The 25,447-nt window shown below is 40.1% G+C and overlaps 1 protein-coding gene across 5 annotated transcripts in view; it reads right to left on the reverse strand.

Moving 5' to 3' along the window:
• ITPR2 (inositol 1,4,5-trisphosphate receptor type 2) overlaps positions 1-25,447 on the reverse strand; it is a 519,932-nt gene that overhangs the window by 353,772 nt on the left and 140,713 nt on the right. For 2 of the 5 annotated variants that reach the window (XM_024256738.3, XM_054527007.2), the window contains one exon: positions 25,014-25,058. In XM_024256738.3, the coding sequence (XP_024112506.2) occupies positions 25,014-25,058 (45 nt within the window). Of the gene's footprint in view, positions 1-2,847; positions 2,896-10,704; positions 10,726-10,765; positions 10,883-25,013; positions 25,059-25,447 lie in introns of those variants that run through there. The other 3 variants (XM_054527008.2, XM_054527009.2, XM_054527010.2) reach the window with 3 other exon arrangements.

The raw sequence follows: 25,447 nt of genomic DNA on the forward strand, positions 1-25,447 counted from the left end.
CAGCCATTGAGGTAATTACTGTCAACAGTGATGAGTCCCACACTCCTGGGGTGGGGTGGCTTGATCTGCCCACATCATTAAGGCACTAACGGTACCAATAGTTATGGACCCTTCCCTCGTTCTCTTAAACCTATTTACAAAGTAGTAATTTTGACCATTCCACAGTTAAAACAAACACAGAGAAGAGCCTGTGTGTTGACTCATCTAGATGTCTGAAGTTAAAGTAAGCATGGCAGTGTGCAGGAGTTCATACCTAACCCCCTAGGCATAATAATACTTGGAGAGGAGCAGAATCAACAGCAATATTCCCATTCACTACCTGCTTACTCCCCTAGGTTCAAGAACATACTGTAATTGCATAAGAAATAAAATAAAAGGAGATCTCCACACACAGAAGCCTTCATAGTGATGTGAAACTTGGTCAATGCTTCCAGCACACCCTACCATTTTAAGCAGAAACCAACACAAGATTAATGAGTATGTGTTTTTACTTGAACTTCCCCAAGTCCCAGTACCCCATGGAAGAACTGGTTGCACTAGAAACCAAAAGAAGGGATGCAATATAAGCTTGGTAGTTAGTAGATAAAAATAGTGACTTACACATATTTATTAAAACAGGTGAAATTTGAAAATGAGAGTGGAAGAGAGAAAGACAGAAACACTGTCACTGCACTTTCACAGGAAGGTGAATGAAACTGAGGGAAGGAAGGGATGCTCAAAAGGCAAATGCAAGCAGCCTATATCCATGGACAAGCGTTTCTTTAATGGCTGCTGTAACAACAAGATATTACCCCTGATCATCCCAGAACATTCACTTGGAGTCCCTACTCCCTCCCAGAGATTGTTAATATCATTTTACTTAGATCAAAAAGCCTTGCAGTTTCGTTTCTGGCCTCTTCTATAAATGGAGCACAAATTGGGAGCACCGTTGAAATGGGAATGGGCAGAGGGAACTGCCAGGGTTCCTAAACAGGAGCAGGATTGTTATCTACTAAAGCCCTCACAGCCTCGCAGCACCAGGTAGCTCCTGTCATCTTTGACTTCTGTGTCTTCCACAGAGACCAAAATTCAGAGTTAAATGAAAGCAGGGGTTCAGCAAACTCCACAAAGGGTGACCTCATAACAGTAGTTTCTTATTTGTAAATATAAACTCTGTTTATTGACTAGAAAAGGGCATACTTAGCATACTATACATCATAAGGGAGTATGGGCATGTAGGAAGGAAGAAAATGCAGAAACAGTGAGCAAATAACACTTCTGAATTTTTTTCTAAGACAAGGTCTCACTCTGTTGCCCAGGCTGGAGTGTAGTGGCACAATCAAGGCTCACTATTGTCTCGCTCTCCAGGGCTCAAGAGATCCTCCCACCTCAGCCTTCTGGGTAGCTGGGACTACAGACATGTGCCACCACACTGGCTACTTTTTTTAATTGTTGTACTAACTGGACCTCACTATGTTGCTGAGGCTGGTCTTGAACTCTTGAGCTCAAGCGATCCTCCCTGCTTGGACTCCCAAAGGCTGAGATTACAGACATGGGTCACTGCACCTAGCTGATATTTCTGAATTTATACAAAGCTTCTCACAATACCAAAGCCATTCCTTTGGTTGTTCTCATTAATCCCACAACAAAAAATTTAAGAGAGAGAAAGGTAAGCATTATAATTTCCATTGAGCAAAGAGATGAGTGCAGTTACCCAAAAAAGATGAAAGATGAGGGAAGGGGAAAAAGAAAGAGGTGGAAGAAGGAGAAGCAGAGGAAGAAGAAGGAGAAGGAAAAGAGGGAAAGAAGGAAGGAGAGGAGGTAGGGAGAAAGAATGGAGAACAAGAGAGGAGCAGTGGGTGGTGGTAATGAATGCTCAGCCCCAAATTCAACTGATGAGGGCGTGAATCCAAGCAAACCCAAGCCAGAGGTCAGGTCTGAGGCCTTTAAATACGAGTCACTCCTCTAAGAGTAAATAAAAACTCATGGCTAAGACCCTCCCCCAAGTCTTCTCAAAAAGTTATCTTGGGTCTTGGGACCCACTTTCACGGTGATTTGCATGAAGGATGAGGAAGACTAAGAATTGGAGACAAAACATATGAGGGGGAAAACCACCCTCTCATCCCTCAAGAAGAAAGTCTAAACGTCTTTAAATAACCCAATAATGAGAGTAGTCTGTCCAGACAAATGAGTTCGAAGAGATGCCTGGAACAATGGCCTTAATAGCTTAGGATCATGGAATCTCTTCTCAAATAATCTCTAGTAGTAGTTAGCAGCTAACCTCTAGTGGTAGTTGGCAGCTACTCAAGTGAAATTCTATTGAAATTTACTCCCTGGGTTTTAATTAGTCTCTTTAAAACTTTAGACGCACTTTTACAGTTTTATCCTGCATTGCGATTCCCACAATGGGTTGTGAGCATGAGCCTTAAAAAAAAAGGAGAGCGAGCTAGTTCGAAAGGAAAGGTAGGAACAGGGGAAAAAGAAGAAAAGGGAAGTGAGTGTGGTACACTAGAAGAAAAACAGGGAGAGAGCCAAGATGGCCGAATAGGAACAGCTCCGGTCTACAGCTCCCATCATGAGCGACGCAGAAGATGGGTGATTTCTGCATTTTGATCTGAGGTACTGGGTTCATCTCACTAGGGAGTGCCAGACAGTGGGCACAGGACAGTAGGTGCAGCGCACCGTGTGCGAGCCGAAGCAGGGCGAGGCATTGCCTCACTCGGGAAGCGTGAGGGGTCAGGGAGTTCCCTTTCCTAGTCAAAGAAAGGGGTGACAGACAGCACCTGGAAAATCGGGTCACTCCCACCCTAATACTGTGCTTTTCCGACGGGCTTAAAAAACGGCGCACCAGGAGATTATATCCCACACCTGGCTCAGAGGGTCCTATGCCCACGGAGTCTCGCTGATTGCTAGCACAGAAGTCTGAGATCAAACTGCAGGGCGGCAGCGAGGATGGGGGCGGGGGGCGCCCGCCATTGCCCAGGCTTGCTTAGGTAAACAAAGCAGGTGGGAAGCTCGAACTGGGTGGAGCCCACCACAGCTCAAGGAGGCCTGCCTGCCTCTGTAGGCTCCACCTCTGGGGACAGGACACAGACAAACAAAAAGACAGCAGTAACCTCTGCAGACTTAAATGTCCCTGTCTGACAGCTTTGAGGAGAGCGGTGGTTCTCCCAGCACGCAGTTGGAGATCTGAGAACAGGCAGACTGCCTCCTCAAGTGGGTCCCTGACCCCTGATCCCCAAGCAGCCTGACTGGGAGGCACCCCCCAGTAGCGGCAGACTGACACCTCACACGGCCGGGTACTCCTCTGAAACAAAACTTCCAGAGGAACGATCAGACAGCAGCATTCACGGCTCACGAAAATCCGCTGTTCTGCAGCCACTGCCGCTGATAGCCAGGCAAACAGGGTCTGGAGTGGACCTCTAGCAAACTCCAACAGACCTGCAGCTGAGGGTCCTGTCTGTTAGAAAGAAAACTAACAAACAGAAAGGACATCCACACCAAAAACACATCTGTACAACACCATCATCAAAGACCAAAAGTAGATAAAACCAAAAGATGGGGAAAAAACAGAGCAGAAAAACTGGAAACTCTAAAAAGCAGAGCGCCTCTCCTCCTCCAAAGGAACGCAGTTCCTCACCAGCAGCGGAACAAAGCTGGATGGAGAATGATTTTGACGAGTTAAGAGAAGAAGGCTTCAGACGATCAAACTACTACGAGCTACAGGAGGAAATTCAAACCAAAGGCAAAGAAGTTAAAAACTTTGAAAAAACTTTAGACGAATGTATAACTAGAATAACCAATACAGAGAAGTGCTTAAAGGAGCTGATGGAGCTGAAAACCAAGGCTCGAGAACTACGTGAAGAATGCAGAAGCCTCAGGAGTCGATGCAATCAACTGGAAGAAAGAGTATCAGTGATGGAAGATGAAATGAATGAAATGAAGTGAGAAAGGAAGTTTAGAGAAAAAAGAATAAAAAGAAATGAACAAAGCCTCCAAGAAATATGGGACTATGTGAAAAGACCAAATCTACATCTGATTGCTGTACCTTAAAGTGACGGGGAGAATGGAACCAAGCTGGAAAACATTCTGCAGGATATTATCCGGGAGAACTTCCCCAATCTAGCAAAGCAGGCCAACATTCAGATTCAGGAAATACAGAGAACACCACAAAGATACTCCTCGAGAAGAGCAACTCCAAGACACATAATTGTTAGATTCACCAAAGTTGAAATGAAGGAAAAAATGTTAAGGTCAGCCAGAGAGAAAGTTCGGGTTACCCACAAAGGGAAGCCCATCGGACTAACAGCGGATCTCTCGGCAGAAACTCTACAAGCCAGAAGAGAGTGGGGGCCAATATTCAACATTCTTAAAGAAAAGAATTTTCAACCCAGAATTTCATATCCAGCCAAACTAAGCTTCATAAGTGAAGGAGAAATAAAATACTTTACAGACAAGCAAACGCTGAGAAATTTTGTCACCACCAGGCCTGCCCTAAGAGAGCTCCTGAAGGAAGCCCTAAACATAGAAAGGAACAACTGGTACCAGATACTGCAAAATCATGCCAAATTGTAAAGACCATCGAGGCTAGGAAGAAACTGCATCAACTAACGAGCAAAATAACCAGCTAACATCATAATGACAGGATCAAATTCACACATAACAATATTAACTTTAAATGTAAATGGACTCAATGCTCCAATTAAAAGACACAGACTGGCAAATTGGATAAAGAGTCAAGACCCATCAGTGTGCTGTATTCAGGAAACCCATCTCACGTGCAGAAACACATATAGGCTCAAAATAAAAGGATGGAGGAAGATCTACCAATCAAATGGAAAACAAAAAAAGGCAGGGGTTGCAATCCTAGTCTCTGATAAAACAGACTTTAAACCAACAAAGATCAAAAGAGACAAAGAAGGCCATTACATAATGGTAAAGGGATCAATACAACAAGAAGAGCTACCTATCCTAAATATATATGCACCCAATACAGGAGCATCCAGATTCATAAAGCAAGTCCTGAGTGACCTACAAAGAGACTTAGACTCCCACACAATAATAATGGGAGACTTTAACACCCCACTGTCAACATTAGACAGATCAACGAGACAGAAAGTTAACAAGGATATCCAGGAATTGAACTCAGCTCTGCACCAAGCAGACCTAATAGACATCTACAGAACTCTCCACACCAAATCAACAGAATATACATTTTTTTCAGCACCACACCACACCTATTCCAAAATTGACCACATAGTTGGAAGTAAAGCTCTCTTCAGCAGATGTAAAAGAACAGAAATTATAACAAACTGTCTCTCAGACCACAGTGCAATCAAACTAGAACTCAGGATTAAGAAACTCACTCAAAACCGCTCAACTACATGGAAACTGAACAACCTGCTCCTGAATGACTACTGGCTACATAACGAAATGAAGGCAGAAATAAAGATGTTCTTTGAAACCAACGAGAACAAAGACACAACATACCAGAATCTCTGGGACGCATTCAAAGCAGTGTGTAGAGGGAAATTTATAGCACTAAATGCCCACAAGAGAAAGCAGGAAAGATCCAAAATTGACACCCTAACATCACAATTAAAAGAACTAGAAAAGCAAGAGCAAACACATTCAAAAGCTAGCAGAAGGCAAGAAATAACTAAAATCAGAGCAGAACTGAAGGAAATAGAGACACAAAAAACCCTTCAAAAAATCAATGAATCCAGGAGCTGGTTTTTTGAAAGGATCAACAAAATTAATAGACCGCTAGCAAGACTAATAAAGAAGAAAAGAGAGAAGAATCAAATAGACGCAATAAAAGATGATACAGGGGATATCACCACCAATCCCACAGAAATACAAACTACCATCAGAGAATACTACAAACACCTCTACACAAATAAACTAGAAAATCTAGAAGAAATGGATAAATTCCTCGACACATACACTCTCCCAAGACTAAACAAGGAAGAAGTTGAATCTCTGAATAGACCAATAACAGGATCTGAAATTGTGGCAATAATCAATAGCTTACCAACCAAAAAGAGACCAGGACCAGATGGATTCACAGCCTAATTCTACCAGAGGTACAAGGAGGAACTGGTACCATTCCTTCTGAAACTATTCCAATCAACAGAAAAAGAGGGAATCCGCCCTAACTCATTTTATGAGGCCAGCATCATCCTGATACCAAAGCCTGGCGGAGACACAACTAAAAAAGAGAATTTTAGACGAATATCCCTGATGAACATTGATGCAAAAATCCTCAATAAAATACTGGCAAACAGAATCCAGCAGCACATCAAAAAGCTTATTCACCATGATCAAGTGGGCTCCACCCCTGGGAGGCAAGGCTGGTTCAATATAGGCAAATCAATAAATGTAATCCAGCATATAAACAGAACCAAAGACAAAAACCACATGATTATCTCAATAGATGCAGAAAAGGCCTTTGACAAAATTCAACAACCTTCATGCTAAAAACTCTCAATAAATTAGGTATTGATGGGACATATCTCAAAATAATAAGAGCTTTCTGTGACAAACCCACAGCCAATATCATACTGAATGGGCAAAAACTGGAAGCATTCCCTTTGAAAACTGGCACAAGACAGGGATGCCCTCTCTCACCACTCCTACTCAACATAGTGTTGGAAGTTCTGGCCAGGGCAATTAGGCAGGAGAAGGAAATAAAGGGTATTCAGTTAGGAAAAGAGGAATTCAAATTGTCCCTGTTTGCAGATGACATGATTGTATATCTAGAAAACCCCATTGTCTCATCCCAAAATCTCTTTAAGCTGATAAGCAACTTCAGCAAAGTCTCAGGATACAAAATCAATGTACAAAAATCACAAGCATTCTTATACACCAATAACAGACAAACAGAGAGCCAAATCATGAGTGAACTCCCATTCACAACTGCTTCAAAGAGAATAAAATACTTAGGAATCCAACTTACAAGGGACGTGAAGGACCTCTTCAAGGGGAACTACAAACCACTGCTCAGTGAAATAAAAGAGGATACAAACAAATGGAAGAACATTCCATGCTCATGGATAGGAAGAATCAATATCGTGAAAATGGCCATACTGCCCAAGGTAATTTATAGATTCAATGCCACCCATCAAGCTACCAATGACTTTCTTCACAGAATTGGAAAAAACTACTTTAAAGTTCATATGGAACTAAAAAAGAGCCCGCATCGCCAAGTCAATCCTAAGCCAAAAGAACAAAGCTGGAGGCATCACGCTACCTGACTTCAAACTATACTACAAGGCTACAGTAATCAAAACAGCCTGGTACTGGTACCAAAACAAAGATCTAGATCAATGGAACAGAACAGAGCCCTCAGAAATAACGCCGCATATCTACAACTATCTGATCTTTGACAAACCTGAGAAAAACAAGCAATGGGGAAAGGATACACTATTTAATAAATGGTGCTGGGAAAACTGGCTAGCCATATGTAGAAATCTGAAACTGGATCCCTTCCTCACACCTTACACAAAAATTCATTCAAGATGGATTAAAGACTTAAACGTTAGACCTGAAACCATAAAAACCCTAGAAGAAAACCTAGACATTACCATTCAGGACACAGGCATGGGCAAGGACTTCATGTCGAAAACACCAAAAGCAATGGCAACAAAAGCCAAAATTGACAAATGGGATCTAATTCAACTAAAGAGCTTCTGCACAGCAAAAGAAACTACCATCAGAGTGAACAGGCAACCTACAGAATGGGAGAAAATTTTTGCAACCTACTCATCTCACAAAGGGCTAATATCCAGAATCTACAATGAACTCAAACAAATTTACAAGAAAAAAACAAACAACCCCATCAAAAAGTGGGCAAAGGACATGAGCAGACACTTCTCAAAAGAAGACATTTATGCAGCCAAAAAACACATGAAAATATGGTCACCATCACTGGCCATTAGATAAATGCAAATCAAAACCACAATGAGATACCATCTCACACCAGTTAGAATGGCAATCATTAAAAAGTCAGGAAACAACAGGTGCTGGAGAGGATGTGGAGAAATAGGAACACTTTTACACTGTTGGTGGGACTGTAAACTAGTTCAGCCATTGTGGAAGTTAGTGTGGCGATTCCTCAGGGATGTAGAACTAGAAAAACCATTTGACTCAGCCATCCCATTACTGGGTATATACCCAAAGGACTATAAATCATGCTGCTATAAAGACACATGCACACGTATGTTTATTGCGGCATTATTCACAATAGCAAAGACTTGGAACCAACCCAAATGTCCAACAATGATAGACTGGATTAAGAAAATGTGGCACATATACACCATGGAATACTATGCAGCCATAAAAAATGTCCCCTTTGTAGGGACATGGATGAAATTGGAAATCATCATTCTCAGTAAACTATCGCAAGGACAAAAAAACCAAACACCGCATGTTCTCACTCATAGGTGGGAAATGAACAATGAGAACACATGGACACAGGAAGGGGAACATCACACTCTGGGGACTGTTGTGGGGTGGGGGGAGCGGGGAGGGATAGCATTAGGAGATATACCTAATGCTAAATGACGAGTTAATGGGTACAGCACACCAGCATGGCACATGTATACATATGTAACTAACCTGCACATTGTGCACATGTACCCTAAAACTTAAAGTATAATAATAATAAAATAAAAAATAAATAAATAAATAAAAAGAAGAAAAACAGGAGTGTGCAAGAAAAATGGCCTGTGGTCCAGTGTTACTGCAGATTCTTTTTATTGGCAGGGAAAGAAATGATGTCTAAAAATATGTGTAGCTTACTAAGGACTGAGTGCTATAAGTTAATACTATTAACCTATTTTTTAGATGAGAACACTGAGGCTTTAGGGGCCAAGTTTGCATAATTCTCATGTGGTGGAGCTGAATAGCAAATCCAGCTCTAGCTGACTCCACAGTCCTAACCTGTTAACTATTATGCTACAAGAGAGACCTTGATAACAGAAAACCATCAACTAAAAACCTGGAGAAGATAAACATAACAGACTCTACATGTTTGCCTTTTCTGCTCTACCTCTGTGACTGCCTGTTGCTGGGTTTGTTTATTTGTTTGTTTGTTTATTTATTTATTTATTTATTCATTTTCAGATGGAGTCTCACTCTGTTGCCCAGGCTGGAGTGCAGTGGCGTGATCTTGGCTCACTGCAAGCTCCACCTCCCGGGTTCACGCCATTGTCCTGCCTCAGCCTCCCGAGTAGCTGGGACTACAGGTGCCCGCCACCACGCTCAGCTAATTTTTTGTATTTTTAGTAGAGACAGGGTTTCACCATGTTAGCCAAGATGGTCTCAATCTCCTGACCTTGTGATCCACCCGCCTCGGCCTCCCAAAGTGCTGGGATTACAGGTGTGAACCACTGCGTCCAGCCTTGCTGGGTTTATTTTTTTAAAAACAAAAGAAAACAAGATGCCGACAAAAGCCCAGGACCAGATGGCTTCACAGCTGAATTCTACCAAACATTTAAAGAACTAACATCAATCCTTCTTTAACTCTTCCAAAAAAAAAAAAAAAATGGAAATAGAGAAGATACTACCAAACTCACTTTATGAGGCCATCATTACCCTAATACCAAAGCCAAACAAAGATATCACAAGAAAAAATCTATAGGCCAATATCTCTGATTAATATAGATGCAAAAATTTTCACCAAAATACCAGCAAACCAAATTCAACAACAGGTCAAAAAGTGTATACACCATGACAAAGTGGAATTTATTCCTAGGATGCAAGGTTGGCTTAAACATATGCAAAACTATCAATGTGATATATCACATTAACAGAATAAAACATAAAAACCACATAATCATCTCAATCAATGCCAGGAAAGCACTTGACAAAGTTCAACATCTTTTCATGATAAAAAAAAAAAACTCTCAACAAAATAGGTGTAGAAGGAAATTTCAACATGATAAAGGCCATTTATTAAAAGCCCATAGCTGATATCATAGTCAATGGGGAAAACCTGAATGCTCTTCTTCCAAGACTTAGTACAAGGCAAGACTGCCCACTCTCACCATTTCTATTTAACACAGTACTGGAATTACTAGCAAGAGCACATAGACAAGAAAAAGAAATAAAAATTGGGAAAGAAGGAGTAAAATTATCCCTGTTTCAAGTGACATGATCTTATATGTAGAAATCCTAAAGACTTCACTAAAAACTATTAGAACTGATCAATAAATTTAGTAAAGTTGCAGGACACAGAATGCACATACAAAAACCCGTCACGTTTCTTTTCACCAATAAGAATCTATCTGAAAAGATATCAAGAAAACAATTCCATTTATAATAGCATCAAAGAGAATAAAATATTTAGGAATAAATTTAACCAAAGAAGTGAGAGATCTGTACTCTGAAAACTATAAAACACAGAGGAAAGAAATTGAAGAAGATACAAATCAATGGAAAGGTATCTCATGTTCATAGATTGAAAGAATTAATATTATTAAAATGTCCATACTGAGCGACGCAGAAGACAGGTGATTTCTGCATTTCCATCTGAGGTACTGGGTTCATCTCAATAGGGAGTGCCAGACAGTGGGCACAGGACAGTGGGTGCAGCACACCGTGCGCCAGCTGAAGCAGGGAGAGGCACTGCCTCACTCGGGAAGCGCGAGGGGTCAGGGAATTCCCTTTCCTGGTCAAGGAAAGGGGTGACAGACGGCACTTGGAAAATCGGGCCACTCCTACCCCAATACTGCGCTTTTCCGACAGGCTTAGGAAACGGTGCACCAGGAGATTGTAGCCGCACCTGGCTCAGAGGGTCCTACGCCCACGGAGTCTCGCTGATTGCTAGCACAGAAGTCTGAGATCAAACTGCAAGGCGGCAGCGAGGCTGGGGAAGGGGCGCCCGCCATTGCCCAGGCTTGCGTAGGTAAACAAAGCAGCCAGGAAGCTCGAACTGGGTGGAGCCTACCACAGCTCAAGGAGGCCTGCCTGCCTCTGTAGGCTCCACCTCTGGGGGCAGGGCACAGACAAACAAAAAGACAGCAGTAACCTCTGCAGACTTAAATGTCCCTGTCTGACAGCTTTGAGGAGAGCGGTGGTTCTCCCAGCACGCAGCTGGAGATCTGAGAACGGGCAGACTCCCTCCTCAAGTGGGTCCTTGACCCCTGATCCCCGAGCAGCCTAACTGGGAGGCACCCCCCAGTAGGAGCAAACTGACACCTCACACGGCCCGGTACTCCTCTAAGACAAAACTTCCAGAGGAACGATCAGACAACAGCATTCGCAGATCACAAAAACCCGCAGTTCTGCAGACACCGCTGCTGCTACCCAGGCAAACAGGGTCTGGAGTGGACCTCTAGCAAACTCCTACAGACCTGCAGCTGAGGTTCTGTCTGTTAGAAGGAAAACTAACAAACAGAAAGGACATCCACACCAAAAACCCATCTGTACAACACCATCATCAAAGACCAAAAGTAGTTAAAACCACAAAGATGGGGAAAAAACAGAGCAGAAAAACTGGAAACTCTAAAAAGCAGAGCGCCTCCCCTCCTCCAAAGGAACGCAGTTCCTCACCACCAACGGGAACAAAGCTGGACGGAGAATGACTTTGACGGGTTGAGAGAAAAGGCTGCAGACGATCAAACCACTCCGAGCTACAGGAGGAAATTCAAACCAAAGGCAAAGAAGTTGAAAACTCTGAAAAAACTTTAGACGAATGTATAACTAGAATTACCAATACAGAGAAGCGCTTAAAGGAGCTGATGGAGCTGAAAGCCAAGGCTCGAGAACTACATGAAGAATGCAGAAGCCTTAGGAGCCGATGCGACCAACTGGAAGAAAGGGTATCAGCGATGGAAGATGAAATGAATGAAATGAAGCGAGAAAGGAAGTTTAGAGAAAAAGGAATAAAAAGAAACGAACAAAGCCTCCAAGAAATATGGGACTATGTGAAAAGACCAAATCTGCATCTGATTGGTGTACCTGAAAATGACGGGGAGAATGGAACCAAGTTGGAAAACACTCTGCAAGATATTATCCAGGAGAACTTCCCCAATCTAGCAAGGCAGGCCAACATTCAGATTCAGGAAATACAGAGAACACCACAAAGATACTCCTCGAGAAGAGCAACTCCAAGACACATAATTGTTAGATTCACCAAAGTTGAAATGAAGGAAAAAATGTTAAGGGCAGCAAGAGAGAAAGGTCGGGTTACCCACAAAGGGAAGCCCATCAGACTAACAGCAGATCTCTCGGCAGAAACTCTACAAGCCAGAAGAGAGTGGGGGCCAATATTCAACATTCTTAAAGAAAAGAATTTTCAACCCAGAATTTCATATCCAGCCAAACTAAGCTTCATAAGTGAAGGAGAAATAAAATACTTTACAGACAAGCAAACGCTGAGAAATTTTGTCACCACCAGGCCTGCCCTAAAAGAGCTCCTGAAGGAAGCACTAAACATGGAAAGGCACAACCAGTACCAGCCACTGCAAAATCATGCCAAAATGTAAAGACCATTGAGACTAGGAAGAAACTGCATCAACTAACGAGCAAAATAACCAGCTAACATCATAATGACAGGATCAAATTCACACATAACAATATTAACCTTAAATGTAAATGGGCTAAATGCTCCAATTAAAAGACACAGACTGGTAAATTGGATAACGAGTCAAGACCCATCAGTGTGCTGTATTCAGGAAACCCATCTCACGTGCAGAGACACACATAGGCTCAAAATAAAAGGATGGAGGAAGATCTACTAAGCAAATGGAAAACAAAAAAAGGCAGGGGTTGCAATCCTAGTCTCTGATAAAACAGACTTTAAACCAACAAAGATCAAAAGAGACAAAGAAGGCCATTACATAATGGTAAAGGGATCAATTCAACAAGAAGAGCTACCTATCCTAAATATATATGCACCCAATACAGGAGCACCCAGATTCATAAAGCAAGTCCCTAGAGACCTACAAGGAAACTTAGACTCCCACACAATAATATTGGGAGACTTTAACACCCCACTGTCAACATTAGACAGATCAACGAGACAGAAAGTCAACAAGGATACCCAGGAATTGAACTCAGCTCTGCACCAAGCGGACCTAATAGACATCTACAGAACTCTTCACCCCAAATCAACAGAATATACATTTTTTTCAGCAGCACACCATACCTATTCCAAAATTGACCACATACTTGGAAGCAAAGCTCTCCTCAGCAGATGTAAAAGAACAGAAATTATAACAAACTGTCTCTCAGACCACAGTGCAATCAAACTAGAACTCAGGATTAAGAAACTCACTCAAAACCACTCAACTACATGGAAACTGAACAACCTGCTCCTGAATGACTACTGGCTACATAACGAAATGAAGGCAGAAATAAAGATGTTCTTTGAAACCAACGAGAACAAAGACACAACATACCAGAATCTCTGGGATGCATTCAAAGCAGTGTGTAGAGGGAAATTTATAGCACTAAATGCCCACAAGAGAAAGCAGGAAAGATCCAAAATTGACACCCTAACATCACAATTAAAAGAACTAGAAAAGCAAGAGCAAACACATTCAAAAGCTAGCAGAAGGCAAGAAATAACTAAAATCAGAGCAGAACTGAAGGAAATAGAGACACAAAAAACCCTTCAAAAAATTAATGAATCCAGGAGCTGGTTTTTTTAAAGCATCAACAAAATTAATAGACTGCTAGCAAGACTAATAAAGAAAAAAAGAGAGAAGAATCAAATAAATGCAATAAAAAATGATAAAGGGGATATCACCACCAATCCCACAGAAATACAAACTACCATCAGAGAATACTACAAACACCTCTACCCAAATAAACTAGAAAATCTGGAAGAAATGGATAAATTCCTCGACACATACACTCTCCCAAGACTAAACAAGGAAGAAGTTGAATCTCTGAATAGACCAATAACAGGATCTGAAATTGTGGCAATAATCAATAGCTTACCAACCAAAAAGAGACCAGGACCAGATGGATTCACAGCCTAATTCTACCAGAGGTACAAGGAGGAACTGGTACCATTCCTTCTGAAACTATTCCAATCAATAGAAAAAGAGGGAATCCTCCCTAACTCATTTTATGAGGCCAGCATCATCCTGATACCAAAGCCGGGCAGAGACACAACCAAAAAAGAGAATTTTAGACCAATATCCTTGATGAACATTGATGCAAAAATCCTCAACAAAATACTGGCAAACCGAATCCAGCAGCACATCAAAAAGCTTATCCACCATGATCAAGTGGGCTTCATCCCTGGGATGCAAGGCTGGTTCAATATAGGCAAATCAATAAATGTAATCCAGCATATAAACAGAATCAAAGACAAAAACCACATGATTATCTCAATAGATGCAGAAAAGGCCTTTGACAAAATTCAACATTTCATGCTAAAAACTCTCAATAAATTAGGTATTGATGGGACATATCTCAAAATAATAAGAGCTATCTATGACAAACCCACAGCCAATATCATACTGAATGGGCAAAAACTGGAAGCATTCCCTTTGAAAACTGGCACAAGACAGGGATGCCCTCTCTCACCACTCCTATTCAACATAGTGTTGGAAGTTCTGGCCAGGGCAATTAGGCAGGAGAAGGAAATAAAGGGTATTCAATTAGGAAAAGAGGAAATCAAATTGTCCCTGTTTGCAGATGAAATGATTGTATATCTAGAAAACCCCATTGTCTCAGCCCCAAATCTCCTTAAGCTGATAAGCAACTTCAACAAAGTCTCAGGATACAAAATCAATGTACAAAAATCACAAGCATTCTTATATATCAACAACAGACAAACAGAGAGCCAAATCATGAGTGAACTCCCATTCACAATTGCTTCAAAGAGAATAAAATACTTAGGAATCCAACTTACAAGGGAAGTGAAGGACCTCTTCAAGGAGAACTATAAATCACTGCTCAGTGAAATAAAAGAGGATACAAACAAATGGAAGAACATTCCATGCTCATGGGTAGGAAGAATCAATATCCTGAAAATGGCCATACTGCCCAAGGTAATTTACAGATTCAATGCCATCCCCATCAAGCTACCAATGACTTTCTTCACAGAATTGGAAAAAACTACTTTAAAGTTCATATGGAACCAAAAAAGAGCCCACATCGCCAAGTCAATCCTAAGCCAAAAGAACAAAGCTGGAGGCATCACGCTACCTGACTTCAAACTATACTACAAGGCTACAGTAACCAAAACAGCATGGTACTGGTACCAAAACAGAGATCTAGATCAATGGAACAGAACAGAGCCCTCAGAAATAATGCCGCATATCTACAACTATCTCATCTTTGACAGACCTGAGAAAAACAAGCAATGGGGAAAGGATTCCCTATTTAATAAATGGTGCTGGGAAAACTGGCTAGCCATATGTAGAAAGCTGAAACTGGATCCCTTCCTTACACCTTATACAAAAATTAATTCAAGATGGATTAAAGACTTAAACGTTAGACCTAAAACCATAAAAACCCTAGAAGAAAACCTAGGCATTACCATTCAGGACATAGGCATGGGCAAGGACTTCATGTCTAAAACACCAAAAGCAATGGCAACAAAAGCCAAAATTGACAAATGGGATCTAATTAAACTAAAGAGCTTCTGCACAGCAAAAGAAACTACCATCAGAGTGAACAGGCAACCTACAGAATGGGAGAAAATTTTCACAACCTACTCATCTGACAAGGGGCTAATATCCAGAATCTACAATGAACTCAAACAAATTTACAAGAAAAAGACAAACAGCCCCATCAAAAAGTGGGCAAAGGATATGAATAGACACTTCTCAAAAGAAGACATTTATGCAGCCAAAAGACACATGAAAAAATGCTCATCATCACTGGCCATCAGAGAAATGCAAATCAAAACCACAATGAGATACCATCTCACACCAGTTAGAATGGCAATCATTCAAAAGTCAGGAAACAACAGGTGCTGGAGAGGATGTGGAGAAATAGGAACACTTTTACACTGTTGGTGGGACTGTAAACTAGTTCAGCCATTGTGGAAGTCAGTGTGGCAATTCCTCAGGGATCTAGAACTAGAAATACCATTTGACCCAGCCATCCTATTACTGGGTATATACCCAAAGGACTATAAATCATGCTGCTATAAAGACACATGCACATGTATGTTTATTGCGGCATTATTCACAATAGCAAAGACTTGGAACCAACCCAAATGTCCAACAATGATAGACTGGATTAAGAAAATGTGGCACATATACACCATGGAATACTATGCAGCCATAAAAAATGATGAGTTCATGTCCTTTGTAGGGACATGGATGAAATTGGAAATCATCATTCTCAGTAAACTATCGCAAGGACAAAAAACCAAACACCGCATGTTCTCACTCATAGATGGGAACTGAACAATGAGAACACATGGACACAGGAAGGGGAACATCACACTCTGGGGACTGTTGTGGGGTGGGGGGAGTGGGGAGGGATAGCATTAGGAGATATACCTAATGCTAAATGATGAGTTAATGGGTGTAGCACACCAGCATGGCACATGTATACATATGTAACTAACCTGCACATTGTGCACATGTACCCTAAAACTTAAAGTATAGTAATAAAAAAAAAAGAAAAAAAAAATGTCCATACTACCTAAAGCAATATACAGATTCAGTGCAATCCCTATCAAAATTCCAATGGCATTTTCGATTGGAAATAGAAATAACAACCCTAAAATTTGTATGGAACCACCAAAGACCCAGAGTCATCAAAATAAACTTGAAAAAGAAAAGCAAAGTTGGAGGCATCATACTTCCTGATTTCAAATTATATTACAAAACAACATTAATCAAAACAGTATGTACTGGCATAAAAACAGATACATAGACCAATGGAATAGAATAGAAAGCCCAAAAATAAACCCAAGCAGATACAGTCAACTAATTTTTGACAAGGCCATCAAGAAGACACAATGGGAAAGAACAGTCTCTTCAATAAATTGTGCTGGGAAAATGAGATATCCACATGGAAAAAAATGAAACTGGACCCTTACCGTACACCATACACAAAAATCAACTCAAAAGATCTGAACATAAGATCCGAAACCAAAAAACTCCTAGAAGAAAACACAGAAGCAAAGCTTCTTCATATTGATGTTGAGAAGGACTTTTTGGCTATCTCACCAAAAGCACAGGCAACAAAAGCAAAAATAAACAAAGTGTGACTACACCAGACTAAAAAGCTTCTACACAGCAAAGGAAACAATCACCAAAATGAAAAGGCAGGCAACGAGTTAAAAAAAATACCTTTGCAAAAGCCAGATAAAAGTTTAATATACAAAATATATAAGGAATTCACAAAACTCAGCCAAGAAACAAATAACTCAATTAAAAAATGAGCAAAGGACCTGAACAGACATTTCTCAAAAGGAGACGTGCAAATAGCTAGCTAACAAGTGTATGAAAAGGTGCCCAACAGCGCTAATCATCAAAGAAATGCAATCAAAAGCACAATGAGATGTCACCTCACACCTGTTACAATGGCTATTTTCAAAAAGACAAGAGATAACAAGTGCTGGGGAAGGTGTGAAGAAAAGGAAACCCTTGTGCATTGTTGGTGGGACCGTAGATTGGCACAGCCGTTGTGGAAAACAATATGGAAGTTCTAAAGAAATTAAAAATGCCACTACTATAAGCCCTAGCAGTACCTCTTCTGGGCATATTCCCAAAGGAAATGAAATATCACCTCATAAAGAAACATGCACCCTCACACTCATTGCAGCATTATTCACAATAGCCAAGACATGGAAACAACCTAAGTATCCATCAACAGATGAATAAAGAAATTTGTGATATATATAATATACATTTATATACAAAATATGATTCATCCTTGTAAAAGGAGATCCTGCCATTTATGACAATATGAATGAGATTAGACAACATTATGCTAAGTAAAATAAGCCATACACAGAAAGGAAAAAAAGTACATGCTCTCACTTATATGTGGAATATAAACAATAACAAAACAGAAAAAATAAAACAAAACACAATACATAGAAATAAAGAGAACAGAATAGAATGATGATTACCAGGAGCAGGGGGAATGGAGAAATAGAGGTCACAGTGCACAAAGTCACATATCTGTAGGATGAATAAGGCTAGAGATCTAATGCACGGCATGTGGAGTATAGTTAATAATCGTGTATTCTATACTGGAAATTTGCTAAGAGAGTCAATTTTAGGTATTTTTATCACAAAAATAAAAGGCAACTATGTGACATGATGGATATGTTAATTTGCTTGACTAGAGTAACATTTTACTATACATATGTGTATCAAAACATCATGTTATATATCTTAACTATATACGGTTTTAAAATGAAAAAGAGGCCAGGCACAGTGGCTCATGCCTATAATCCTAGCACTTTGGGAGGCCGAGGCAGGTGGATCACCTGAGCTTAGGAGTTCAAGACCCGCCTGGGCAACATGGCAAAACCCCATCTCTACAAAAAATACAAAAATTAGTTAGGCATGATGGCACACGCCTATGGTCTCAGCTACTCAGGAGCCTGTAGTGGGAGGATCACCTGAGCCCGGGAGATCGAGGCCGCAGTAAGCCAAGATTGCATCACTGCACTCCAGCCTGGGTGACAGAGCAAAACTCTGTCTCAAAAAGATAAAAAGGAGAAAAGAAAAAAGAAAAAAAGAGAGGGAGGGAGGCATGTGGGAAGGAAGGGAGGGAGGGAAGGATGGAGGGAGGGGCTTTGTTGGTTCCTTGATCTATATCATGTAGCTCAACATGAAAATCTAGGTGTTATAATAAGATATGGATGGCAAAGACGCAGTTTTCCCTGAAGGCTCTGAAATCCGATGGTGACACTAAAGCCACACTGCTGTCCAACTGCAAACAGCTGACACAAGAAGGCCTGAACAAGGTCTATGCAATCCTCTTTTACAGGGCCCAGTAGAAGACCACGTGCAAGCAGGAATTCCTTCTCAAAGTTAAAAACTGTAGTGACATCTGATACTGAAGAGGACAATGATTATGAAGAACATGGCATACAAAAGGAAGGAAGGAGGAGGTTTAGAAGAGGAAGTGATAATTCTAAAAGAAAATGAAGGATGTTTGTTTTTAATGATATCCCCAGTAACATGAAAACTTGGGGAGAAATAGACCACGAGAATTACAGTCACAAAGAAATATGGGAAAAGAGCTTTTTTTCCTGGATTTTGGAATCCTATTGTAGCCAAAAGAAAGAGCCACAAGCACACTGAGTGTTATAAATACATGTGAGAGAAGACTGCCTCGGAATATAAGGACACAGAAGTTATGAACAAGATCAGTCAGTTATACAAATAACCTAAAGGATTTTTGTGACTATTATGGCAATGGGATTTGGGCACAAGTGGCTTAAGGGGAATATTGGGAAGGCACAAATAAAACATAATATTAACTAAGGAAGATAAAATGTTATCAGTCATATTGAACCATGTTTGAATAAAGGCTTATTAACAGAAGATCAGCATGTAACCCAAATAAATGGAGAATCAAACAGTTTCTCTCACCATTGCCTAGTGTAGAAGCAATAAATGGCTTGCCAGTCTTCTTGGAAAAATAGCATATCCTTAAAAGGAGTATGTGTCATCTAATTTCCTGAGTCTCCTGCACCCCAATATTCTAATTTAGCCTTTGATACATATTCTCCTTTAAGGAAAATGCACCAACTGACCCAAATATTTAGATCTATTTGGCAGTTGAAAGTTGGCATTGTGGTTTATTCATCAGTCTTTTGTGAGTTTATTTAGAAGGAGTTAATCCTCCTGCATTTATTCCTCTTTTAAAATGCTAATGAAATAAATTTTCTAGACTCATAAAAAAAGATCAGACCCAGGTTCCTACAGAATGCCCTCCTACCCTACTCTCCTTGGTAATGTCTCCCTGCAAAGGCCCAACAAGAGTAGTCAGGGACCTCTCTATTTTGACATTCTCACACTACAACAATTAGACTCTCTTCCAAACACAGAAAAAACTCACCAGTTAGGGTTAATTAAAAGAGGTCACTCTGAATTACTCATACTGTTTAAGACCTGTGGTTTTATTTTAATTACATAGGATAAGTGGAATGCACTATTTCACCCTTAAATAGTTCACTTAGGTTCTTGGAAAATAGCTTTAATGAAAAGAAAATCTCCATTTATAAATAGCATATAACAATTGTTTACGTGTGAATAAGAGCTTCAAACATGTTTGGAAGTTTTTTAAAACAGTGCTGTAGCCTTAAGCATTCTGCTTTCATTCTCTTGTACTCTGTTAATTTGCTTAATAAACTCTCTTGGTAGACAGTCTGACCGTAAACTTCAAGCCCACTCCTTGGAATGTGCCCCTCAAGCCAGCCTCTAATGACATCTGAATAACGTGTGATAAGTATACAATTCTTAATGTATGACTCAAGCCTCAATATAGAAAAAAGTCAATAATATATCTTTATAACATGAAGACAATTCAGTTTAAAATTGTGTCCTTGTGGCTTTTGTTTATAAACTCACATTGATTTTTTTAAGAAAAAAGACACAGAAACACTAGTCCCCCACACAGAATTACCGAGGCGCAATGCCCTCTCTCTTACATCATGAAAATATATTAAGGTATGACAGAACTTAAACAGGTATTAAATTTAACCTCAGCTAGCTCTCCAAAACACTCTCAATTTAGGGTAACGCAGGGCCTTGGAATGTTAACCTGGTCGACTGAGCTCTTAATCAAACGAGCATTTTTCACTCAGAAAGAAAGCCACATAGCCTCTCAGGTTGTACATGGAGAAAATGCCCCTATGAAAAGCCAGCTGAGTCAACTCAACTACTGGCTCTCCTTGCTTCCCGTGCCGTCCTGGGGCCTGCAGGCATCCGCACAGCAGTCAGCCCCTAGAACACTTTCTCTGTTGACTCATTTGTGAGTCATCGAATTTTTAGCACAGACATCACGTTGCAATTCTGTTGTTGGGAGCCAGAGACATTCTGTAAGAAACGTCTGCATTTGCAGAGTTGGTTCAGACCTGTGAGCGGCCACAGCAGCATAACGATGTGCAGGCACGTTGTGTTTTTGTTCACATCCTCCGGGGCTCTCACTACTGACTTTATGTAACCGCACACAACACTGCCATTTACAGCTGCAAATACTTCTCTTGCCGAGGTTCCTTAACAAACTGCTACTCTCCAATTAATTTCTGATAGAACCTTTGTTTCTGTGTTTTCCTTATCACCTTGTCACTGATGAATATATAGTAAAACAAGGAAATTCGGGGGTCGGAATCTGGTACTCAGGAAAATTTGAGAGTCTGTCAGAATCTGGTACACCCCTCCCTCCAAATTCTATGGAACAGGATTTTCAGTTATATTTTCACAACGTTCCTGGTTCCTGGAACATTTCTATTGATGTATATAAATGCACATAGACCGGTGGTTCTCAACGGGGAATGATATTTGCCCCCCAGGGGGCATTTGGCAATTTCTGGGCACACTGTTAGTTGCCACAATCAGGGGCCTGCTATTGGCACCTGGTGAGTAGAGGCTGTGGATGCTGCTAAACATCCTACAGGCAAAAACCATCCCACCACAACAAAGAATTATCTGGCCCAATGTGGCCAGAAACCCCAATATCTGAAACAGCTATTCCCAGGAAAAATCAGATCACATTCCACATAAATATGGTAATGTTAAGATGGGTAGCGTTAATTCCAAAAAATTCCCCTTCAAAGATTCATTTGAAAAGATGCAGCCTTTCAAGGAGAAGAAACTAATGACTGTCAGGTTCCCAGCTGGGCTTGACACGGTTCCAATGTTTACAGGGTCCCTGTGGATGCTGTACATTTGTAAGATTGGAAATAATAGACTCCTTTGTAGAATAAATACAGCAATTTGTGTCTTAATGGGAGCTCTGACACACACCGCCTCATTTCAGCAGCACCATGCATGAACCTTTGAAACTTCAAATACGGAAGGCAACATTTTGATAAATGTTTCTAAATTACCAAAAAAAAAAAATATTAACTGGGCATTACATAGACAACATCAGGAAAACGAGGAAAGAAAAAATTAGCATGGTCATAATAAAGTCAGTGTTACTGGAACCCAGATCTGAGGTGAAACAGTATTCTGTTTTGGGAAACTGATTGCATATTTCACAGGCTGGAGATAAACTCTAACAGCTCCTTTGTTTTCTTCTTTAGACAGAAAAATAATTATTGCTCTGTGGCAAATGGTCTATAAAATAGGAAGCCATATTGTTAGCTTTATGGCTCCACATTCTCAATTTTCTTTGCTCTCAAGCTAGGTATTCTGGAGAGGAAAAAAAATTAAATCAACTGTCTGCAGTTGGATGTCTCCCTGAGATGACAGATGAGACTCAGTCACAAACATCTACAGCAAAAGCAGACACATCTGTGTTGAATGCAATTAAAGTACTGCCAGTAACAACAGCTTAAACAGAAGAGCACTCTTTCTCACCTTTAGAGGTCAATGAAGAAGTTGTTTTTTGGAATAAAAAGAAGAAAAACTATCAAGTCTAACTAAAAGCTTGATTAACAGAAAGAGTGAACTTCACCATGGATATATGATCATTTACATAGGTTGTGCTGTTCCATAGAACCTCCATACCCTATGTAGTCAACCCTCGGTATCTGCAGAGGATCGGTTCCAGGAGCCCCTGCAAATACAAAAATCTGCTCAAGTTTCTTACATAAAATTGCATAGTATTTGCACATAACCTATACATATCCTCCTATATACTTTAAATCACCTGTAGATTAGTCATAATATCTAATACAATGTAAGTGCCAGGTAAATACCTGTTATACTGTATTGTTTTTTAATTTGTATTATTATATTTTGGTGTTTTTGATCTGTGGATGTTTGAATACACAGATGCAAAATGACTGGATAGGGAGGAAGACTGTATTCTCCCACTCTGCTCAGGCCAAAATCATCAGCTGTGTCACCGAATATTACGTAGTAGAAAGGAGATGTGCACAGAGATTTAATTCAGTTGTACAATTTGAAATTTTGATATGATGTTCTTTTAATAGAAACAACTTACAAATTCAAAGAGCTTCCATCTGTCTGATCTTATTTTATCCTCATGGCATGGAGGTGAAGTACATAAGACGAACATCTTCATCCCATTACACAGGTGGGGAAACTGAGTCTCAAGAAAGCTATCTCACTTGTCCAAGGCCACACAAGTTAATGGTGGTGCTAGAACAAGACTCTCTTGGCCCTACACGATGCTGAAGAAGTCACACAGAATATTACAAAAATAAACCTTGTGAAAGAGAAAAGCAGCAGCCCCTGACATCCAATAGGTGGTCTGGTCCTCTTAGCAAGGCCATGCTGTTCTCTGTTGAACAGTTTCACAGAATGTCATCAGACAAGGCCACTCTGTGACTGTGATGGATCAAGACAAAACAAGACCATTCCCTAATCATGTCTAAACACAGACAAAATACAAGTACTGTCCAAGCCACAAAAATGACTAAATATCCCTCTCCCCCAACTAATACGAGTGACTGTTGCTTCCTTAGAAGCCTGTCCTCCCTATAGATAAAATTTATTAAGATACCAATTATAGAATTCCTCTTCCTGACAACATTCTCATCCACAGCAAAGCCTCACTTCCTTAAATCCTCCCCAAATCACCTTACACAAACACAAATCCTCTAGTAAGTTCTTTCTAACATGCTCTGAGATGCCCCACAGCTCCCTATGGCATGTTCCTTTCTCACTGCCTAAGTAATAAACCCAACTTGTTCAACTACCCATGTGTTCTTGATGGTCTTTGGGTGGAGGCCATTGACAAGCTTATAGTAAGAACCAAAGAAGCCACGATTCACACTTTGCTTTTTAAACCTGATTACTGACAGCATTTTCCTAAATCATATGAAAGTAAGAACCCAACAATCCTGGGGCAGCCATGTGAAAACCAACGAGAAGAGCCCACCCAGTGCGCTAAAATTGAATTATAAATAGGAGATCCAATTGATCGAATAAACCTACCTCTATGTTTAGAGACATTTTGATATGTTAAAGGTTTCATTGGGCCAATTACCTGATACTTCACGGCTTTATTTCTATCGTAAGCCTGGCAGTCAGACAGAGAAGGGGGTCAAACAGGGTTGAATGAGGTACAGAAATTCTGATTGGTTTCACCTCCCCCATGTCAATATCCTCATAAAAACTAAAGCTATGTACCAATGCAAAAATACTGGCCATGTTAATTAAACATTCCAATTCTTTCTGTCAAAGGGTAGAATTTTGAATGATGCAGTAATAATACCTACCAATTTCCAAAGGAATTGCTAAACTCCTAAGAAAATTGAATTACAGACTGTATCTAGATTACATCAAAATATCTAGTTAAATTGCTTTTTAAAACTTTTTTAAAATCTAGCCCATCATCCAGAGATTTCGTCTGCATCACATCAAATTGTCCTGAATTTCTGAATTTTTGATTGAATAAAGAAGCCATGTTGTCACCATGAAGCTTTCTTCTTTACAGATGGTTAAAAAAGCAGGGTCAATAATAATAAAGATTGTCACGAAAACTGGTGTTAAAATAAGATTGAGATGTTTTTAGAGTAGGACATGTTTGAATATCAGAAAAATCAGTCAGCTAGATGCTTCAAGTTCTCCAAAAATAAAACCCAAATTATTCTGAATCCAAAAGGAATGTCCTATTGCCTTATTTTAACATCACACCATAATTCCATCTCTCCTTCTTAATTTCTGTGCATTTCCAGAAACTAAACCTAGACCCACCATATCTCTCAGATGCCAGCTGCCTTTAGCAGTCCACCAACAATGGCCTCCAAGTTGTAGAAATCTTCCCAGGCACCCATAATTGAACATCTTCTTATAATCTAAACCATATCATCTTTTACCTGTGACCCATAGGCTCTACTCAGAAAATCTCTCTGAGCCCCTAGTCTTCAAATTTGCTATTAAAATTCCAATCTGTCCATATAAAATAATAACTATGTTGAGATTTGTTGGAGAAAAGCCAATTCTACTCACCACAGTTTTTCCTTCATTTTGGGCATCTCGATAATCAGGATTAAGCTAGAAAAACAAAGGAAAATTTAGTTTTTCATTGCTATGAAAAACACATTAACAAGACCATTGATCTTCAATTCAATTAATTACTCTATCCTCAAGTAAGTTTAATATAAAAAGATGCTAAGAAAGAAACTATTAGTAAATATGACAATTTAAAATACTACCATCAAACCCTAGTTGTAGGAGACAAAAGCTAAAATGCCAAGTTCATTGCCTTGGTTTATATCAGAACTGTTGACATCTTTGAAGAAGTAAGAATTGACAATATCACCTCCTCTGGAAAAATATTCAATAGAGTTCACCGTTTTACCCTCTACAAAAACTGCCATTTACCAATAACTCAGATACAAATTAAAAAAAAAAAAACCAGTGGGACATTGATGATTTGAGAT

The sequence above is a fragment of the Pongo abelii genome, chromosome 10 (assembly GCF_028885655.2).
Source record: "Pongo abelii isolate AG06213 chromosome 10, NHGRI_mPonAbe1-v2.0_pri, whole genome shotgun sequence".
Classification (NCBI taxonomy): domain Eukaryota; kingdom Metazoa; phylum Chordata; class Mammalia; order Primates; family Hominidae; genus Pongo; species Pongo abelii.